This window comes from Hypanus sabinus, chromosome 8 (genome assembly GCF_030144855.1).
Source record: "Hypanus sabinus isolate sHypSab1 chromosome 8, sHypSab1.hap1, whole genome shotgun sequence".
NCBI classification, from domain to species: domain Eukaryota; kingdom Metazoa; phylum Chordata; class Chondrichthyes; order Myliobatiformes; family Dasyatidae; genus Hypanus; species Hypanus sabinus.
Window position 1 is genome coordinate 148,154,339 of NC_082713.1, and position 23,169 is coordinate 148,177,507.

The 23,169-nt window shown below is 40.3% G+C and overlaps 1 protein-coding gene across 1 annotated transcript in view; it reads left to right on the plus strand.

Annotated features, from left to right (window-relative positions):
- Nucleotides 1-13,143, plus strand: part of lrp6 (low density lipoprotein receptor-related protein 6) — a 145,905-nt gene extending 132,762 nt beyond the window's left edge. Inside the window, exons 17-24 of the mRNA XM_059978207.1 lie at nucleotides 577-786; nucleotides 3,059-3,184; nucleotides 3,487-3,723; nucleotides 5,267-5,377; nucleotides 6,453-6,683; nucleotides 7,590-7,726; nucleotides 9,889-9,986; nucleotides 11,049-13,143. Of these exons, the coding sequence (XP_059834190.1) occupies nucleotides 577-786; nucleotides 3,059-3,184; nucleotides 3,487-3,723; nucleotides 5,267-5,377; nucleotides 6,453-6,683; nucleotides 7,590-7,726; nucleotides 9,889-9,986; nucleotides 11,049-11,331 (1,433 nt within the window). The 3' untranslated portion in view covers nucleotides 11,332-13,143. The remainder of the gene's footprint in view (nucleotides 1-576; nucleotides 787-3,058; nucleotides 3,185-3,486; nucleotides 3,724-5,266; nucleotides 5,378-6,452; nucleotides 6,684-7,589; nucleotides 7,727-9,888; nucleotides 9,987-11,048) is intronic.
- The last annotated feature ends 10,026 nt before the right edge of the window (nucleotides 13,144-23,169 follow it).

Consider the following 23,169-nt stretch of genomic DNA (forward strand, 5'->3'; position numbering starts at 1 on the left):
GGACTAACAAGCCTCACAAACTGAGGTCTTCCTTGGTTGCGGAGGATGACAGTGATGTCATCCGTGCCTCGTCTTGCCCTTGATCTCCGCGGAATGTTGCAGTACCGCCTTCCTAGCCATTGGATCTCACTGTAGATCTCATCTGCCCTGTCTGATGGTGCGGAGCTGACTTCACATGGTGGGATAGGTATGTCCCTGTCTCACAGAGTATGGAGTCGCCGGCTACCCTCACTACAAACAGACATGTTGAGAGATTACAGACAGACAAAGCTCGAGATACAAGGGCCATCTTTTAGACTTGAAAGAAGGTCATGGACAAATGTTGGTAACTGAGATTGGCTTGGATGGTTATCTTGGTTAGTATGGAGTAGTTTAGCCAAAGGCTCTTCTTCTATACTCTGTGGCTATGACATGTTATACAACTGTAATTTTACTTATTTAATATTTTAACATTTGTAATTCCCAGTTAGACAAATATGGCATGTCTCTGACATAAACATCATTGCTGTTGGAATTTTTTTTTAAAGGGCCTGAAAATTGTATTGTTTTGTGAAACCTTTTAAATTTGCTTTTTAGGTGCAAATCGAGTTGTTTTGGAAGATGCCAACATCCTTCAACCTGTAGGTTTGACTATATTTGGTAACCACTTATACTGGATTGACAGACAGCAGCAGATGATTGAGAGGATTGAAAAGATAAATGGGAACGGTCGGACAAAGATTCAAGCACGTATAGCCCAGCTCAGTGACATTCACGCTGTGAAAGAACTCGATTTGCAAGAATATGGTATGATAATATCAAAGCTGGATCTAATATAATTTCAAAACTGTATCAGTCCTTGTGCCAATTCTGAATAGAAATCCACATGGAAAATTTGAAAGGGATGAAATTGGAAGCAGAACAATTGAAAACTAGATAATATTTTGCTGTTTGGGGATAATTACTCCATAGACTTCTCTATTATGAAGTCGTTTTCTGTAGGTATCATCACATATCCAACATACAGTGCAAGGAAAGTCAGCTCATAGCCATTGCTGCACTCATGCCCAAATGTGAGTGAAACGTCCATCAATTTGAAATGGTTCAGGTATAAATTCAACACTAAATTAATTTTGATAGATGCCATTATTTTATATTGAAAGCAAGATATTGTTCTAAAAAGAAATACATTCTGTCAAGACTTTTAATAAGGGCATGTAGCTTTTTATGTCTAATGTTGATACTACTGATTGCTAATTTAGCCTAACGTCAGTCGTGGGGAAGATGCTTGAGTCCATTATTAAGGACGAATTAGTGGCATATCTTGATGGCAGTAATAGGATTAGACCAAGCCAGCATGGATTTACCAAGGGCAAATCATGCTTGTCTAGTCTGTTGGAGTTTTTTGAGGGTGTAACAAGGATGTTAGACGAGGGTAAGCCAGTGGATGTAGTGTACCTAGATTTTCAGAAGGCATTCGATAAGGTGCCACATAGGAGATTGGTGAGTAAAATCAGAGCTCATGGCATTGGGGGCAGGGTTTCAACATGGATAAAAAACTGGTTAGCAGATAGAAAGCAAAGGGTAGCAGTGAATGGGTGTTTCTCGGACTGGCTGGAGGTGACTAGTGGGGTACCACAGGGCTCTGTATTGGGACCACAGCTCTTTACGATTTATGTCAACGATTTAGATGAGGGCATTGAAAACTATATCAGCAAGTTTGCTGACGATACTAAACTGGGTGGCAGTGTGACATGCGAAGAGGACGTTAGGAGAATACAGGGAGACTTGGATAGGCTGGGTGAGTGGGCAGATACTTGGCAGATGTCATTCAATGTGAATAAATGTGAAGTTATCCACTTTGGAAGCAGGAACAAGAGGGCAGAGCATTGTCTGAACGGTGTAGAGTTAGGTAAGAGAGAAATGCAAAGAGACCAAGGAGTCCTAGTTCATCAGTCAATGAAGGTGAATGAGCAAGTGCAACAGGCAGTGAAGAGGTTAAATGGAATGTTGGCCTTTATTACAAGGGGAATTGAGTACAAGAGCAAGGAAGTCCTTTTGCATTTGTACAGGTGAGACCACACCTGGAATATTGTGTACAGTTTTGGTCTCCAGGTTTAAGGAAGGACATTCTGGCAATTGAGGAAGTGCAGCGTAGATTCACTAGGTTGATTCCTGGGATGGCTGGGCTGTCTTATGCAGAGAGATTGGAGAGATTGGGCTTGTACACACTGGAATTGAGGAGATTGAGAGGGGATCTGATTGAAATGTTTAAGATAATTAAAGGATTTGATAGGATTGAGGCAGGAAATATGTTCCAGATGTTGGGAGAGTCCAGTACCAGAAGGCATGGATTGAGAATAAGAGGTCAGTTGTTTAAAACAGAGTTGAGGAAAAACTTCTTCTCCCAGAGAGTTGTGGAGGTGTGGAATGCACTGCCTCGGAAGACGGTGGAGGCCAATTCTCTTAATGCTTTCAGGAAGGAGCTAGATAGATATCTGATGGATAGGGGAATCAAGGGATATGGGGACAAGGCAGGGACTGGGTATTGATAGTGAATGATCAGCCATGATCTCAGAATGGCGGTGCAGACTCGAGGGGCCGAATGGTCTACTTCTGCACCTATTGTCTATTGTCTAAGATGTGAGATTGGGAAGTGGCAAGGTAACTATCTTTTAGAATAATTAGGACTTGTGTTTCTTATGGTTGCTGATGGCCCAGGGGTTTTATTTGTTCATTGTCGGCCATCGTTGCTAGTATAAATGGTTGCTCCCTTGCATTTGTCAATTAGCAGTGGGTTCAGTTCCTACACCAAAGACATGAGCACAAAGCCCCAGGCTTGTACCCTAGTGCAGTACTGACAAAGATTAAGGGCATTCTTAACCTCTGTGCTAGTCATAATGATCCCTTGGGATGATTATGAACAAAATGGATGTTTTTTCTAAGTAATCGGGCCAATATTTATTCATGAATCAACATCAAACAGAATACCTAAATGCACTGTTTTGTGATGCTCTTGTTGACAACTTTCTTCATTTATATTGATGCAAGTTAACCTGTAACTCTTGTTGTATTGCAGCAGAGCATCCGTGTGCTCATGACAATGGTGGCTGCTCTCATATTTGCATAGTGAAGGGTGATGGTACCGCACACTGTTCATGCCCAGTTCACCTGATGCTGCTTCACGATGAGCTGTCCTGTGGAGGCAAGTGCTTTTTTTTTACCCCTTTATCTTTGGACCTCCTCTTGCCCTGATCCCAGCTTATCAATGTTGGCTCTTCAAATTGCCACTTGCAACTTTTGATTGCAAGGAAATTTGTGTGTACTTTGAATAAAATGGCAAATTATGATAAAAATCATCAAAGATGCTAACTTGTTTCTCATTCTGAGCAATAATGTTTATACAAAATGTTTGTTCTTTGACATGATAGAATTTATTTAAGCACGTAATTGAATTTTCTCCCCTCTTCTGTAAAGTTAACTATGAACTCTGCCTGTATGTTATAGAACCACCGACCTGTTCACCTGAGCATTTCACCTGTACCACTGGTGAGGTTGATTGCATCCCGCTGGACTGGCGCTGTGATGGGTATCCTGAATGTGATGATCAGAGTGATGAGCAGCACTGTCCTGTGTGCTCAGAGACGCAGTTCCAGTGTGCCAGTGGCCAGTGCATCGACGCTGTTTTCAGATGTAATGGAGAGTCCAACTGCCAGGATAAGTCTGATGAAGAGAAATGTGAAGGTATTTGATCATTTTAGAGTGCTTTTCACCTAGCAGAAGATTGGCACTTGCAGGGTGACAGTTCTGTTTCTTTTGGCATCTATGTGGTTTGTAGGCTGTTCATCGAATGAAGAATATTGCAGCAATACCTGATCCTGCTCACGTGTGATGTTGCATGCAATTTTGAGGAAGTCAGTAACTAACAACTGGAATAAAACCCCATTCGGGGTTCTCTATCTGAGGTCTCCCAATAGTGCTGAGACCTTTGGTAATCACCTGTCAGCCTGGGACACTTCTGGTCTTTAGGACTTGTCTTTTCATTGTTTTGAATGGGCTAAATCGTTGAAGAAGCTGTATAAGAATCATTAAAATGATTAAAAAGAATCTGAATAATATTTTGGAGTACAGGTGCATTCTTTAAACTTGCTATTTATGGCGCTGTTGAAAAGACATGGGGGAGGAGAAAGAATATCAGAAGATAGAAAAAAATTTGGTGAATAGTAAACAGCAAGAAGCTTGCGAATGAGATATATCCCAACTTTCTGTGGGGAATTGTGGCAGTTACAGAGACTGATGGAGCTTCTCAGGGAAACGAAAAATTCAAGGAGGGGGATGGAGGAAAGTTATTTAGCTGTGTTGCGCCACCGTGTGGCAAAGCAGACAGTTGCTCTTCAGAATTGAAACCATAGCTGAGAAACTCCTGAGTTTCAGGGCTTGGCACAGACGGATAAATTAGGAACAACAGCTCCCCTTGGGGACCACCAAATAGTTGGCCTTGGGCCTCTTTATCACCAGTAGAATACAGACAGCTTGCCTGTGACCACATGGATTTCTCGGACATGGTGGTGCCCGGCTCTCTTGTGAGGACGAGAAAATGGGTGATTGACAGGAAGGCTGGGGGATGTTTGTGAGAAGTAGCTAGAAATAATCCAAGTAGGTATTAAAGGGGAAGGCAAGAGCTATGCTTCTCTTCCCTGTGTCACATCCATGCATTCTCTTTAAAGATAATTATCTTAGTGAAAACCTGTAGCAATTCCTTTAAGGAACAGTTAGGTGATATTTAGGCCTGGATTCCCCAACATAAGTGGGTGCCGTTTCTTTTCTTTTATCTGCAGAGGATTAGATACTTTTTGTTTTTCTGTCTTCACTAATACAGCAGATGATGTCCATCTTGCTCCTGCTGAGAGTGTGCCACGTACTCCAGTGCTGGAAGCTTCAGTGCTCCAAAATTGATGGCAGTGCCATCAGAATTCAAGGCCCATGGGCTTTGTCTTGTAGCTCCAAGATTTAGCTCAGTAGATCCTCTGCATGGATAACCTCTAGCAGCTGGTTCCAGAATTATATTGGTAGTGCTAGTGCACATTGGCAGAAGTGAATGGGAAGTCTAACTTATTGGCCAAGTCACTTTTTTTTTACTTTAGTGATAATCCCAGCTTATTGGGAAAATATTACAAAATTGACTCCTCTCTGTAAATTGCTTTGTACTTTTAAGATGTACCATTTCTGAAATTCTTTACTACTCCTGCTCAGCACAGTTAAATCTGTTTTTCTGCTTCCCCCTCAGTTTTGTGCCCTATGGACCAATTCCGATGTACCAACGGCCAGTGTATTCCCAAACATAAAAGATGTGATCGGAACAGTGATTGTACCGACAGTTCAGATGAAGTTGCCTGCTGTAAGCTTTCACCAAATAATATATTTGTATTACTTGGTTCTTAGTTGTATTCTGTTTGGATACAAATTTGTTTTATGGTAGTTGGAAAATGGCGGCCAACTTTACTTCAATAAACAAAGAACGATGCTCTTCCTCCTCTCCCATCTCAGATGAAGTTACACAGTTCAGCAAAACAAAACGTACTACTTTGATTTTGGTTTTGACCGTTTTTGGTCTGAAGACCATGTACTGTTTTTTTTTTGAGAAATGCTGAGATTTTGTCAGGCAATTAGAAGCAAAGTTTGACATTCTTAGAGAAATGGGTTGGGTTCTGTCATTGAAGAAAGTAAGATTAAGTAGATCCTGCAACGTGTGCTGTACTCCTGGAATTTTCTCAAAGAAAGCTCATGACTAATCTACTCTCTTGCTGGTTCACATTCCAGTTGTTGAAGCAATTTATTAAGAGGGTTTATGGAACTAAAAGTAACTATGGTACAGTTGTAACAAGAATCATTTCGAAGTAATGGGGCTAAAGTGAATGAAAAAAGAGAAATTGACTTAAGTGATGACAATTTGAGTACATTAAAATTTAGATTTAACTGCTGGAGAGGGAATTATGGTGAATTAATGCAGGTAAGGTAGATGGGAGAAAGATAGAAAGATGACTACTTCAAATTGCTTTGCTTCATTATAAACAAACTTCTGAATTTCCCCCTTGTACATTTTCCTTCTGATATTGTACCCCATAGTCCCCATGAAGTTATCCAGCTGAATGTTTGAAAGTATTATGAGAAACTTTCTGGTCCATGTTGGGTTTTTTTTTACATTTTGAACCTTTGTCATACTGAATTGACAAAATTTGGAGCATAGTAAATTTCAGTTTTTCTGGACAGATTGGCTTTTGTTTGTTTGTTTTGTTTGCTCCTTGCCATAAGTGTATTTTTGATAAAATTACATGAAGTTAAAAATATTTTTACGTTTCAATGCACAGTTGCCATAATTAACAATTTATTCACAATCTGATGTAACAACTAAACCCCTCTTGGTCCTCTGGCCAAGCAAATCAGCAGTTAACTTCTTGTTTCATTTCTTGCAGATCCCACCGAGGAACCCACTCCTCAACCTACAAACACAATTGGTTCGATTATAGGTGTGATCCTCTCTGTCTTTGTCATTGGAGCCATGTACTTTATCTGTCAGCGTGTTCTTTGTCCACGGATGAAAGGTGATGGCGAAACGATGACAAATGATTTTGTAGTGCGTGGATCTGCTTCCGTGCCACTGGGCTACGTACCACACACTAACTCCCTTCCAGGATCTTTGCAAGGTAGAGATATTTTCTCCTCATTAAGCATGGCCTTTGTGGGAATCATGTTTGGAAATTATAATTATTTAGCAAACTTATGCAGCACTTTGTATTAATGAGCTTACGTTTTTGTAGCCAATTCACTTAGTTTATACATAATTTTCAACTATCACCTGTACCTGTTTAAAAACATAAGCATTAATTTTTGCTATTGCACTTAGTACAGTACTAAGATCATTCCATATGTCTTTTTCTTGACTGCTCCAAGGGCATTGTGCGGAGGCAATACCACACTCTTGGTTTGATTGTGGTAATGTTCCTCTCCAGTAATACACTGCATGTCAACAACAACTTCTTCCCAACATTTGGAAACATCCTAACAACCATGCAAGAATATTGTCAGGACAAAAAAAAAGACTCGAAGATATTAGAAACTTTGGTCAAAGATATTGAGATTTAAGAAGGCTTAAAGCATTTGTGGGAGATGTAATGTTTTTAAGACAAAATTCCATAGTATAAGCTGAAAGAGCCGAAGGTAAGACCAGGGTGAAATAAGCTAAGATTTTGCAAAATGATCAGTTTGAGGAGCAGAAATCTCACGCTTGCAGCATTAGTCCAAGAAGGACAGTTTAATTTTAACATAAAGTAGTGGTACAGCAGTTTATGCAAAAGTTACACTTCAAAAACAGAATCTGATCAGAAATTTTTTTAGGACTTACAGTGGTCTTACTTTGATTGTGAATGGTAAACAGGGCAATAACTGGGGTTCATTTACCCTATTTTGCTTCTAAGTTAAAAGTAGTAGGGTTGGTGGGGAGTCTTTTACAAAATAAAAACTAAAATAGTACTCGATGTGAATCAGGATTGGGTTCTGAGAATGAATTTTAATTGAAGCTGAGTTGCACAAATACTTTTGGTTAATTGCAGGTATGTCCCGTGGCAAGTCTGTGATGAGTTCCCTGAGCATTATGGGTGGAAGCAGTGGACCTCCGTATGACAGGGCTCATGTTACAGGGGCCTCCTCGAGCAGTTCCTCAAGTACAAAAGGCACATACTTTCCTCCTGTAAGTAGACATCTTTGTTTTTAACTTTTCTCTGTTTTAAAGATCAACTGAATTTAACTAAAGTAGATATCTTTTTTTAAAAAATCCTCAATCTTCCTGTACCTTGGTTAACAATCTGTGTTTATATTCCCAGGTTGTACAAAAGAGAGTTTTGTAATTTTCTCCAAATTTTTTTTTCACAACTCCTCAACTGTGGTGTTTGTGTTCTGAAAATTGTGTTAGTGACTCTTGGGGGGGGGGGGGTTTGCAAAGGAGAGTTATGACACGGGGATGGGAAATGAAGCCATTGTGGATAATCCTCCAGCTGTTTTAATAGATCAGGATAGAACCAGGTTGAATATTGTGAGCTGCTGCAGACAGGTTGAGAACATAAGATATCAATTGTAAATTACTTTTTTTATATTCTGCTGAGGATCTGAAGATTTGGTTGGATAGACTGAAATGCTGAATTCTAGGAAATAACATTATGAACTTGCTAAGCAACTGAACGTTCAAAACGTTTGCACAAGAAAAATGATATAGTGATAATTTACAAACATGGAAAATACAGATTTTGCCTTCATATAAGTAATGATGATGCTAACTTTGAAGGAAACAGTGAGATCTCTAAGCAGGATGAAACTGTGATGCAGCAGGCACAGCTCCAGCAACCCTGGATATCATGCAGATCTCCATTGCTGTTTGTGTGGAGTTTACATACTCACTGTGTAACTCCGGTTTCTCCCACACTGTTAAATTACATTGGCTCTTAATTGACCATTGTGAGCTAACTTGAGTGTAGCTGGGTGGTAGGAGAATCATGTTTTGATGGGCACACAAGAAAATGAGTTGAGATAAGCTTAGAGCCTACAGGCAGTGCGCCTTGTATCAGTGGTAGGAAAGTTGCTGGAGAAGATTCTCTGGGGCAGGAGTTACAATCATTTGGAAAGGTGGGGGACTGATGAAGATTCAGCATGGTTTTGTGCAGGGATAGTTGTGTCTCAAATCGGATTTTGAGGAGGTAACTAAGAAAGCTGATGAAGGAGGAGACGTGTTGTATTGTGGACTAAGGATTTTGACAAGGTTTTACATGGTAGTCTGGTCCAGAAGGCTAAAGCAGAAAGAATCTGAGGTGTCTTGGCAAACTAGATCTAAAATTGGCCTAGTGATGAGAGTCGGGGTAGTAGTGGATAGTTGCTCTGAATGGAAAACTATATATCAACTGGTGTGCCGCTCGTATCACTGGTGGATATTTGATTGTTTTGTAATGTATGTGCCCTGGATGAGTAATTTGCAGACTAAACTAGATTTGGAGTTGTACTAAGGATCAGTGCCAGAGATCAGTTGGAAACTTGGGAGAGCAGTAACAGATAGAACTTAATCCAGTTTGGGAAATCAAATTCTAGTAGGATATGTAGAATAAATGGTAGGGACCTTAAAAGTGTTGGTGTGCAGAGAGACCTTGGGTTGCATCCCTAAAAATGTCGACATAGGTCAAAAGGGTGACAGACAAAGATGACAAAACATAGGCTGAATCATTCACCACAGGAGTTGGGATGACTTGTTGCAGCTCCACAAAACATTAGTTAGACTGCACGATAGTTCTGGTTGCTGCACGACAGGAAGGGTGTGGTAACAATAGAGAGTGTTGAAGGGATTTGCTTGGATTGGAGAGCTATAGTTATAATGAAAGGGTAGATAAAGGCATTTGTCCTTATTGATTGATACCTGTTTGATGTGTGACCTTGTAGAGATTTAGAAAATGATGAGAGGTGCAGAAAGGGTAGATTGTCTTTTTCCCCAGGGCTGGCAAGTCTAGAACAAGAGGGCATGGGACTGAGATGTGAGAGAGAAATTTGAAGGAAATCTGAGAGGCAAGTTTTTCCAGGCAGAGTGCAGAGGTCATCTTGAATGAGCTGCCAGGAGAGGTGATACAGTTAATGCACTTGAACAGATGCTTGAATGGTGAGTAGAGGGATACAAGATTAGTTGAAGATTGTCATCATGTTATGCAGTGATGAGCTGAGCTGAAAGGACCCATTTCTATGCTGAATTATTCTGTGACTGTCTAAAGCAATGAAAGTGAGGAAAAATCCACCCAGTGCCACAACATTTGAGGAATTTATCCCACATATTTGTAAAATGTTTACCTGGATTTCTTTCTTTTTCTCTCCTTCCTCTAGATGCTGAATCCTCCACCTTCACCAGCTACTGAGCGTTCACATTATACCATGGAATTTGGTTATTCGTCAAACAGCCCTTCTATTCACAGATCATACAGGTAAATGGCGAACAAAGCGATGGTGTTTCACTGAGGACACTTAACCTCAAAATCATGCTGTTAATTTTGCAAAGTAAATGTAATTGTCCTGCACTTGCTCTTGCACTTTCAGTATAAAGCTTCTGGAAGGTTATGAAGGAAATTTGCTCGGCTTTTGGTAAAATGTAATTTTCGTATTTACCATGTCATTTCATTTGACAGTGATGAGGGCTTTTATATAATCCTGAGAAGAGTTCAAGTTCAGTTTATTGTCATTCAGCCACACATGTATACTGCCAAATTAAACAACATTCCTCTGGACCAAGGGCATAGCACAATACACAACTCACACATGTAATACCATATATTACCATATTATAAGTAATATTGCCATGTAAGTAATATTACCGTATAAATTAACAAATAATGTGCATAGGATATATGTTTAAAAAGTAGTGTAACGCTACTGGTGCTTCATACATCATGAGACTTGCGGGAGTCGGAGATCTGTAGTTTTGTGGTCTGGAGGAAGAAGGTGTTTCCTATTCTAGTAGTTCTTAACCTAATGCCTGATGATAGCAGGGGTCAAAGAGATTGCAGGATGGATGGGAGGAATCATTAACAATGCCAAGAGTCCTGCAAATGTAGCCCTCCTTATAAGCAGTTCTAATGGGTGGGAGAGAGACCCTGATGCACTTTAACCTGGTTAGAATTTTTTTTAAATCGACCCATTATTTTGGTGGGAACTCTGGTTGGGAAATTGAGTGCTTTGATGTGGGTATCTTTAGAGCACTTAGTGCCAATTTGTATTATTTAGAACCAAAGTACCTCCCCTTTAATTCAGTGTATCTTTAGAGATAAACTTCCCTGCCAGGTTTACTCTCCTATAGGAGGAGAACCAAAATGGTGACTTTTGTATCTTGCAGTACCTTTACTAGTATTGGGTTTCATTTCTTTTGAAAATTTTTGTCACCTTTGTAAAGAAGCAGTTTGTGAATTAAAGTACGTGTGATCCATTTTTGTACTTCTGTACTATCAAAACCTATAAATTAACATTGATGTTATGTATTTGCTTGTCTGCAGCTACAGACCATACGCATATCGAAATTTTGCTCCACCTACCACACCCTGCAGTACTGATGTATGTGACAGTGACTACACTCCTGGAAGGAGGATTGTTCCAACAAAATGTTACAGTGATTTAAACTATGACTCTGAGCCTTTCCCTCCACCCCCGACTCCACGGAGCCAATACCTGTCTGCTGAGGAGAACTATGAAAGCTGCCCGCCATCTCCTTATACAGAAAGGAGTTACTCACATCATCTTTATCCACCCCCTCCTTCTCCATGTACAGACTCTTCCTGAACACAAACCACCTCTTTCCTCACTGTAAATAATTGTTAATATGGAGAGACTAGGTAAAAGAAATACTTAAGGACATGGTTTGTACAGTGAAAATAAATTAGATGGGGAGAGAAATGAATTGCAGACAATTTGTACATTAGAGAGGATATTTATATATTTTCTAACAGCTCCTGCTGGTTGTGCCATAAAAATTGTAAAAAATTTGTACAAATGAGAAAAATCTTTTTTTCACAAAATGAAAATGCCTTAACCCAGGGAAGCAACTGTACCTAAGATGAAGAGGTAAAGGTAAAAGTAGCACATAGATTAACAGGGCGCTGAACACTGGATGGTTTGCAACTCCACTGCCTAAAGAGAATCAACAAATGCTGATCATCTTCAGTTTCTACCAGGAGAACAAAGCTACACAACATTGTTAAAGAATTTCAACAGAGCTAAGTGAAAGAGAGAGCGCTGGCATGAGGACTTTGTTATGCCTCAGCAATACCACACGGAAGGAAAGTTGCGTGCAGTCATGTTCTGAGATTCTTTTCATGCCAGCATCAATATTGTGTAAATTTGGCAGTAAATCCAATCAGCCAATCTGCGGATTTCGAAGTTGATTGATAGTTGCCACGTGCTCCGAAGCGGTTTCTCACCCTGGCTACAAAAGGTCAGGTTGGGGTAGAATGGAAATCACCTTGCCAAGTTTCACTGTAGTGGAAACCATCATAGTTCTGAAGGATAATGTGGACAAATGGTGGAATAGCACCTGTGACTTCTTTAAAAATTATTTGACCAAGGATACAAAGCATGCCCTGATACATTTTTAAATTACTCGATGAGCTTTTAACTTCAGTGCCCACAAATGTTCTGAGTGTATTTTTATACCACATATTGTGTAGATACTCTATTTATAAGCTATAAAATAACCTTCTATTAGAGTTTCTGTAAAGCCTGTCCATATATCCTACAGTACTTTCATGTATAGTTTTATTATTACACTTTATGCCTCATTTTATTTTTCTATAAAACATTAGTACAAGGGTAAAGACAATCTCAGATTTTTTTTTGTAATAGGCCAGATAAGTTTATTTTTCCGTGTTTAAAATGTAAAATTTTCCACCATCAGTTAAGGTACTGTGCAAAATACAGAAATCAGCTTTATATACTGTAGTGTATGATTACATTCATAGCAAAGATTGAATACTTTTTAAAGGTCCTTACTGGTTGACCAGTACAGGGACCTTAATTACCTTGAGTTTATCAGATGTGATTTCTCAAATTCAGTTATTTAACTTGGTTAACATTTTTCACAAAATACTTTGATCAAAGCATGCATTGGTCAAATTGTATGTGACAATATTTAAACTGTCTGCTGCTGTATACTCGGTGTCAGGAATCCTGGTTCATTTTCCCAGGTATACTTCTGAGTGATAGTAGAATTCTGTGTGCCAAATTTTGTTACAAAAAACATCCTAAGGTGGTGTGTCTAGAAGAGCAACCTTGTTAGGAAGTGAAGGATCTGGTGCTGCTGAATGCATTTGTTTTCCTCCTGCTGTTACTTAAAGAGGCAGTTGTATTGTGATAGTCTAAGCTTTTCTCCTCCCACCCCACCCCAGTAACACAATGCTTTGCAAGGATGTATTTATATTAATGACCAACATTTGGTCTGTCCTATCCATTTGTCTAATAACATCCTCAAAATGTAAAATGGGCTTTAAGAGTGTAACCTGAGTTTTTTAAAAAGCACCTTGTACAAAGTCTTTTCTGTTCTTATCAAGTTGTAACAAATGAGAAATTGATTTTTATAATAAAAGCAAGTGAAATATGTTCAGTTTTTCCACTGAAATGTCAAAGGGACAAAATATTGTTGGAGCACTGCTTCCTTTCATTATTCAGATGAGAATACTGCATTCCATAGATTTCTGAGCTTGAGATAAGCTACCGACAGATTTTTTTCATCTAGGCTGTTAGTTGCACTCTCCTATAAGATTCCTCCTACTCTAGCCATTCACCCTTCCTACCCACCTGGCTTCATCTATCACCTTCTAGCTTGTGTTCCTTCCCCCTTCCTTTCTAGTCCTGATGAAGGGTCTCAGGCTGAAACTAATTATTCGTCTTCATAGATGATGCCTGACTTGCTGAGTTTCTCCAGAGAGAAAATACACCACATTCTGGATAATAAATTGAGATAAAAGATTGGCATTGTTGTTTCAGGCCAAAATGGATACAATGAAAGTGGGGGATATGGGCTGAATGCTTCTAGTTGGATACACATGAACAGGTTGAGAGGAAGGGCGTGTGTCTGTGCTGTACTGCGCTGAATCAATGACTCTATTTCTCGAGCTAAAACAGCAGTGGGATTCTGAGGGTAGAGGTGTAATATTCTGAACATTAAGTAAAACTTAAGGTGTGTCGGTGTTACTGGCTATTGGTACAGAATGGTGAACTTTGCAGTGTGCTACATTTGAGTATATAAGCACTGCGAAAAGTTTCAACAACATCCAGTGATGCAGTTGTTGTTAAATAATAGAATCGTTGAACTTACTTTTTAAAAGCTTGAATTATGATCCCCAAAGCTCTTTTAATTGCTTCCTACTAAGTGACATTAAAATTGATAGATAGGAACATGTGGAATGCAACGCAGAAAGACAACAGGAGTGGAAAAACCTGAAATTCTAAAGCAATTACATTTGGAGCTGTTAAGGTTAATGGAGGTTTCTATTGTCACCCTTCAGAAAAGCTCTCAACTTGGAATGAAAGTAAGAAGATTAATAGTGTTTTTTGTTTGGATTTAGATAAATGAAAACAGTTGGAAACACTCAGCAAATTCGGCAGCTTTTTGTACAAAGAGAAGCCAGTTAAATGTTTCAGAAGGGTATTATTTTTTTTTAATAATAATTGATTTTCTAGAATATGGAAAACTTTGCCAAAAGGAAATATTAGAGACGGAACTGTCCATGAACAAAAAGTACCCTGCACCCAGAGGCAAATGCAGAGTAAGGCAAGTAGGCAAATGTGATTTAAGAGAGGAACTGCTAGAAACTTGAGGCTGAATAACTGCTGCATTTGTCTGCAGTTACACATGTGTTAAATTTCACATTCAATGCCCAAGCATTGAACTTAATAATCAGTCCTTCAATGCAGAACATACAGTAGAACTTCCCATTGTCATGCAGTAATTAGATTTCAGCCTTCCCTAGAAGGTTCAATCTGGTGCTTTGAATATCCTCGTACGTCATGGATGGAAACCACTTTTTAAGTAGCCTTCCATAAAATTGCCATGCAGCTGACAATTTACAATTCAATCTCAAAAGTATTCTTTGATACCTTAGGCACTATCAACTGTTCCAGCAAATAAATTTTCTAACTGAATTTTGATCACGTTTGGAGTGTAAGGAAATCAGTTAAGAGCAGGTTCTTAAGAAACAGAAGTAGTGGGATGTGGGAAGTAACACATACAAAATGCTGGAGGAGCTCATCAGGCCAGGCAACATCTATGGAAAAAGTATAGTTGATGGTTCGGGCTGAGACCGTTCATCAGGACTGGAAGGAAAAAAGAATGGGATGTGGGAAGGGGTAGACTTCTGTGGAGAATAAATGTCACAATAACCACTTTAGAACAATGGCACTTCTCTGATTTGATTCATGTACTCTGACCTATATAAAAATAAACCTGGAGATTCATTTTCTTGTGCCATACTGGATATAGAAATAATAACCATAATAGAATTGATGGAAGACTGCACCAATTTGGCCATTCAACCATTGTGTAAAAGATCACCTTTGCAGATACAAAAATAAATATTAATAATAATAAGAAATAAATATCAAAAATGAGATGAAGAGTCCTTGAAAGTGAGTCCGTAGGTTGTGGGAACATTTTAGTGATGGGGCAAGAGAAGTTATCCACTTTGGTCCAAGAGCCTGATGGTTGAGGGTAATAATTGTTACTGAACCTGCTGGTGCAAGTCCTGTACCACCTTCGTGATGACAACAGTAAGCGGAGAGCACGTCCTGGCTCTCTTCTGATCAGCATAAAGTTATAACCATAGTATTAAAAGGCTATTCACAGTTTTGCATTGTGTTTGGAACAACACAAAAACTTGAAAGAATTATTGCCATTGTTTTGAAGCTGTATATAGACCATAAGACATGGGACCAGAATTAGGCCATTTAGTCCACCGAGTCTGCTCCCCCATCTCCTTTCTGCCTGATCAGAAAATGATCAACTTCCACCTTAAATATGCCTACAGACTTGGCCTCCACAACAGTCTCTGGCAGAGCATTCCATAATTCAAACAAATCTATCCTGTCTCTAGAGGGTTTAAAATGTGCAAATTATATTGTGCATTAGATATACTTAATATAAGAAGTTCTAATTTTAAATAAGAGGAATGGGCCTCACAGCAATTGTATTGCCAACATACAGTAATGTAATGTATCAAGCATTCAAATTTTCAAGACTTGTAAACCCTGTTACAGGCCCTCCTTGGGTCAAAAATCCAAATTCTTCTGACAAATGGGAGAATTTCTCCTTCTCCCTCTCCCCTCGTTAGTAACAGTCCTTATCAGTCTTAATCTGCTTTTGATGCCATTCATTACAACAGTTTGGGGATAGGGTTACTATATTGAATGAAATTTGTTTATTTTCCAATTTGTAGACAAATCTACTTAGCAACATTTGTATTAAAAAATACAATATTTTGTTACGCAAGGATGGCATGCATTGGCTGAGTATTTCTCAGTGAACCCCACTTGTTGCAAAACAACAAAACTTTTAAGTTTTTTGTTGTAATACATTCTATTCTCGTTATATGCTCTTCATACTATGCTGATTCCGTTATGTGAGGAACCTATTTCTACCAACGTCTCCTTATATGCGTCCAAAATTCACAGTTATGCGAGGAGCACTGCTTTCCCGCCAACAGAAGTCACGTGCGCGTATCTCACACTCTCACTCCCGCCAGACTCGCATTGATTTTGGCAAGGTGTGGGTGTGCGATCTTGCGGTGTTAAACTTATGTTGGTTTTACCTACGGTACAGTGATCTCGTGCTTGAAATATTGAACTATGCCTCCTAAGCGTCCGACGTCATGTCCTGGGCCATCAGCCGAGCGGCAGGGAACCGCTTTAACACTCCCAAAAAAAGTTGGAAATTATAAACAGCGCGGCATCAGGTGAAGGTAACACAGCTCTGGGATGCTACTGCCGGGAACAGAATCTTGCCTTTAAAGTTCTTTTGTTGCTTGACAATGCGCCAGCCCATACTAAACATTTGGACAGCATTCATCCTAACATAACCAGTGCATTTCCTGCCGCCTAACACAACATCTCTGATTCAACCACTCGACCAAAGTGTGATCCACATTCAGGGCGTATTTTTTATTTACGGCGAACTATCTCTCAGATGCTGCCAGCAACAGACGATTTTGAAAATTCCGGGAGGTTACCAACGGTGAGGGAATGGTGGAAGTCGGAACACTTGACACAAATGGCGATCGACATGGACCCAAGTTTAGAACAGAGTCAGCATTTCAGTCGTTCCCTGCTGTCAACCCTTCTTCCCTACAAGCAAATTTATGCTGAAAAACAAAATGCTGCCAAGCAAACAACCCTCACCACTTTCTTCAAACCGGTGTCATCTCCTGCTGCCGGCAGTCCTAAGAGTCCTGAGTCTTCCATCACCCCTTGCTGTGCTTGATATCCTGATGACCACAACTATCCATGCACCTTTTCCACGTAAAGCTATGGTGTGAGCACTGTACACCCTAGCATGTTAACTTTCTATGACTATTGAATATTACCTTAAATTGATGAAATATAATACAAATGTTGCCTTGTGTCGTATTGGTATGAAAATGTGTATAAATTACAGATAAAAACATATTCCCTCTGGAACGCATCCCTATTTTCTCCATTTAAATAACCTCATTATGCGATTTAACATTATGCGTCGACTGCGAGGAACGTATCCCCCGCATATAACGATAGGGTGTACTTGTGTAGAATTCTGGAATAACCTGTAAGACAGGGAATTGTATGTTTTTTAATTAGCACGTGCTCTGGTGGTGTAACAAGATGGTAATTAGACCCACAGGCGTCACCCTCTGGTACTAATTTATCAGTGTCTTGATTATACTTCTATTCATGTAAATACCCGTGCAACAATCCAGCTGTTCTATTGTATTTCCCACAGCATGACCCTCTTAGAATTTAAATATTTAGAAATGGATTTCTGTGAGACACCATTTAGATAAGTCCATTTACTTGATTCTTGATCTTTAGTTACCATTTTGCTGATAATGTAAAGACCAAATATAAAGAAGCACTGGATTTTTCACAGCAGGATAAAGTTTCAAAGTACATTTATTATCAAAGTATGTATACAAATTTAAGCTTTGTCTTCCCACAGGCAGCTATGAAACAAAAAAAAACACCATGGAGCTCATTTAAAGAAAACATCAAACACACATGCGTGTGAAAAACTTAAATTGTGCCAACAGCAAAAAGCAAGTAATAGCACACAGAATATGAAACATCAAACCGCAGAGTCCCTGAAACAGTCCAGGAGCCACAGCCACTGAGTCAGTTCAGTTTAGCCATTTCTGCGCTGAAGTGCCACGATCAAATTGCACAAATAGCAAAATAAAAGAGCAACTGGAAACACGTGGAGCATGGCTGCAGAACCCTTTAAAAATGACTGCACAATGGCGGAGCTCGTTCAGCGCTGAGGGCATTTTAACAGATTCCCACAGCCATGAGCTGCACTGAGGCAATCAAACCTGCACCTTCCTCCAGCTGTAGTGAGAGGGAAACTGGTCAGGCAGATGGCGCTGAACACCCACTTGCCTTCTGCTCTCGTGCCTGTCAATTTCAAACTTGCTTTAATTGGTGAGGAGTGATGGAGCCAGCCATGGGTTCATGTTCCAACATTAGGAAACAATCACCACACACTTCACTCTCAACTGCACAAATCCCCCAGGAGATACCAGGGTCGAAGCGCTCGGCAGAGATGGTGCTTGGTGTCGGAGGGCTGGTCGGAGGCTCGAAGTTTTCGGACGGACTCGGAGTTGGCTGTGGTCGGAGCTCCCAAAGTGCTGTATCGGCAAGCTGCGGCGCGGGAGGTTCATGGCAGGAAGAGTTTTTCTTCCTTCTACCGTCTGCATGAGATGATGGGCTGTTGGGACTTTGAGACTTTCTTTTAAACTGTGCCATGGACTGCTCTTTATCAGATTACAGTATTGCTTTGCACTGTTGAAACTATGTGTTATAGTTATGTGGTCTTTGTCAGTTAGTCTTTTATCAATTATGGTTTTGTCTGCACTGTTGAAACTATATGTTAACTATAACTATACGTTAACTATGTGGTTTTGTGTAGGTCTTCTAGCTTTAGTTTTGTCTGATGGGTTTGGAGCTCCTTTCCGGGGAACGTGCTAAGAATGTAGCGCGATATCGATACGCAGCAGCCTCTCCGGACTCTGGACTGGGGATTACCAAACGTTATGTGGTTTTTCTTGTGTGGTCTGTTTTGTGCTTTTTCGTGATATCATTCCAGAGAACATTGTCTCATTTTGTAACTGCATTGTATGTTGTGGTTTATAAATGACAATAAACTGAATCTGAATCTGAAAAGTGCCATATTGCTCACTCGGCCCAAAAAAACACAATCAAAATGGAACTTAGAAGCTGCAACCAGTCACAGTTCAGGAGAAATTATTTAAAAGAAGTAGAAGCAGTTTTGTGCGCTGTCTGCAGGATGTCACTGTTAATCACTGACACCATCTTGTCTCTTGTTATTCAATAGTTCCTATGTTTAAATTTCACTTGAATAGAAAATAATGAATTCAAGAGGTGCTTCTTTTCACTCTCTTTCATTGTAAACCCATTGGATGCATTCATTTTAAGAATTTGCAAGAATGTTTGAATTGAGGTGCAGAAATGCTCTGCAGCTGTGTTTGCATTTAAAGTGAATATATTAGTTTTTTCTACATGTACTTGCTGTCCAAACTATGGCCAGGAATTAGTGTAACTCCACTGCCTGGACTGGTAAATACAATCTGCTACTGTAATAACAATTGGAGCGCCCCATACCAAGTAGGGAATTCCTCCTGCGAAAAAAAACGACTGCCACTGATAACCTCTCTTCCCCCGTCCCCTCAATGGCACTTACTGGGTTTGTGGGAATAGGGTTTCTCCCTGGCTGCCCGGGGAAAATGTTAATGTAACTGGTGGAGTGGTTACCCTTACTCTTTCCAAAAAGCAGAAGGATAAAGGATGGAGTGGGTGTTGTCATCTAGCGTATCTGGTGCCCTATTTGAGGGTCATAGATCATCCCTAGGAACACCCCTGTTTGAATAGGAAATGAAGAGGAATAACTGAAATTGAGCGGTTTTGTATGATTGCCTTTCCCTCCTAAGGGGCAGCCAGAAATTCCAGGAAAATAATTAATTAAGCAGCTGCTCTAGAAGAATTGGCCAATAATGCAGCTGGAGCACTCAAGCACAGGTAACTGAGATATCCACTGAGATGATTGCAATTCGCCAAACTGTGCTACAGAATCAGATGGCCCTAGATTTTATATTAGCAGAAAAAGGAGGGACCTGTGCTATCATAGGTAAGGAATGCTGTACTTGTATCCCTGAAGAATCTTCCAATATTACTGACTTGTCTTAACACACAACCCAAGAGATCCAGAAAATTCGAGATATTGGCATTAAGTTACACAATTTTCGGACCAATAAGGCCCTGGTCCTTCAATATATTCGGGGACTTCTGGGGGTTGTTCTTGCATTTCGTAAGTCTTATAGTATTAGTTAATTAATTGTCTATATCCTATGGTGCCTTTGGCCATGTTTTGTATCATGTAGAAGTGATAATCTTGCGAAAGGTTATCATGTAATGACAAAAAGGAGGTAATGATGAAGTTTTAAAGGTATTGGGGATGTAAGAAATTATTCTTGAATTCTTGTAAATAACTGTTTAAAATTAACTGCCAACTTATGTGTGCTCAGTTCTGGATAGTGTCCTTCACTGAGGAATCGGCCTGTAGCTTGTTTAGATTAACTGCTCACGGGTGTCTCCTGGGAATGTTATGTAGAGTGGAGGTCTCATGGGTCACAAATTGAACTAAGTTCCCTCCTTTGTCTAATGAAAGGGAATAACTAATGAGGACTGGACAAAACATTCATTTGTAATTAAAACCCTGATTTAGTGGACTCTCTTATCTAAGAAATTAAGTTTTGCTCCAACAGACTTGGTGGGAATACCAGTTGAAAATAAGTGCTCTTTGTTTCGCTAGTTCTATAAATTGTAATGTTTCTGCATGTTAGACAGAGGTTCATCACGAGCCCCAGAGGGAGTGGAATCCTGTCTCTCTGATGCTTGGCTCCGAACTTCTCGCTGGCTGAGTTCGAACAAATAAACTGGTGAAAAGGATAAAGTAAAGAACTGTTTGTGGTGTGGTTATTGGCCGGGTAAATTTAAGTTTACACATGTACTTGTTCTAAAATATTGTTGATAATCAAGATAGTTTAATGTAATTTCCTGCACAGAAGTGTAGGGAGAACAAAATAATTGTTAACTCAGATCCAATGCAGCACATAAAACAAAAGGGTAAAGAACATGATGATAATAAAATACACAATAAGATAACTTATACACATCAATTGTTTGTGTCCATGAAGTGATGTTATGCTATACATAAAGTGACAGATGAAAATTAATAAAGTAGTGGTGAAGGTGTTGATCAGTCTTACTGCTTAAGGAAAGTATCTCTTTCAAAGAAAAAAGGGGGGTGGAGCACTAGAGGGAAGCAATGGGCAGGGGCAAGGAGATAACATGAGAGAGGGACAAGGGGATGGGAAATGAAGGGGAGTTTGAGAAATCTATGTTCATGCCATCAGTTTGGAGGCTACCCAAATGGAATTTAAGGTGTTGTTTCTCCTTAACACAACAGTGGAGAAGGCCATGGATGGACATGTTGGAATGGGATTGGGAAGTGGAATTAAAATGGGTTGCTACTGGGAGATCCCACTTGTTCTAGTGGAAGGAGCATAGATGCTCGGCAAAGCGGTCTCTCAATCTACATCGGGCCCATCTCCCTCTGGTGTCCCTCCCCTCCTTTTTTATTTCTTCCATGGCCTTCTGTCTCTTTCACCAATCAACTTCTTAGCTCTTTACTTCATCCCTCCCCCTCCAAGTTTCACCTGGTATTTCTCTCTCCCCTCCTCCCTCCCCACTTTTCAAGTCTACTCCTCAGCTTCTTCTCTCCAGTCGTCATCTCGAAATGTCAACTGTACTTTTTTCCATAGATGCTGCCTGACCTGCTGAGTTCCTCCAGCATTTTGTGTGTGTGTTGCTTGGATTTCCAGCATCTGCACATTTTCTCTTGTTTGTGATGTTGCAGAGAATGATATGCTGGATGTGGAGGCTCATGAGGAGGAAGATGGGGACAAGAAATCTATCTCTGTTAAGGTGGCAGAAATACAGGGTGAGCATGGATGTCCGGGAAACAGAGGAGATGCGGGTGAGGTATCAATGGTGGAGATTGGGAAATACCGTTCTTTGAGAAGGAAGCCTTTGCTGATATCCTGCAGAGGAAAGTCTCATCCTGAGAACAGATGTGGAGGAGACAAAAGAACTGAAATAAAGGGAATAGCATTTTTACGGGAAACAGGTTGGCAAGCGGTATCATCAAGATAGCTGTGGGAGTTGACAAGTTTAAGATGTTGATAGACAGTTTGTCTCCAGAGGGAGTCAGAGGAATTGAAAAGGGAGAGAGAGGTATCAGATATGAACCAAGTGAATTTAAGGGCAGAGTGAAATTTCAAGTCAAGTCAGGTCAACTTTTATTGTCATTTCGACCGTAACTGCTGGTACAGTGCATAGTAAAAATGAGACGTTTCTCAGGACCATGGTTTACATGACACAGTACAAAAACTAGACTGAACTACGTAATAAAAAAAAGCAGAGAAAGCTATACTAGACTACAGACCTACAGTGGACTGCATAAAGTGCACAAAACAGTACTGGCATTACAATAAATAATAAACAGGACAGTAGGGCAAGGTGTCAGTCCAGGTTTCGGGTATTGAGGAGTCTGATAGCTTGGGGGAAGAAACTTATATAGTCTGGTCGTAAGAGCCCGAATGCTTCGGAGCCTTTTCCCAGATGGCAAGAGGGAGAAGAGATTGTATGACAGGTGCATGGGGTCCTTCATAATGCTGTTTCCTTTGCGGATGCAGTGTGTAGTGTAAATGTTCGTGATGGCGGGAAGAGAGACCCCAATGATCTTCTCAGCTGACTTCACTATCCGCGGCAGGGTCTTGCGATCCGAAATGATACAATTTCCAAACCAGGCAGTGATGCAGTTGCTCAGGACACTCTCAATACAACCCCTGTAGAATGTGATGAGGATGGGGGGGGTGGGAGATGGACTTTCCTCAGCCTTCGCAAAAAGTAGAGACACTGCTGGGCTTTCTTTGCTATGGAGATGGTGTTGAGGGACCAGGTGATTCTCTGTCAGGTGAACACCAAGAAATTTGGTGCTCTTTACGATCTCTACCAAGGAGCTGTCGATGTTCAGTGGGGAGTGGTCGCTCCATGCCCTCCTGAAGTCAACAACCATCTCGATTGTTCACATTCAGAGACAGGTTGTTGGCTCTGCACCAGTCCGTTGGCACTGCACCTCCTCTTTGTAAGCTGACTCATCGTTCTTGTTGATGAGACCCACCACGGTGCTGTCATCGGCAAACTTGATGATATTTGATGAATTTGGAGGCAAAGTTGATGAAAATTGATGAGCCTAGCATGAGTGCATGAAGCAGCACCAATGCAGTCATCAAAACATCACAA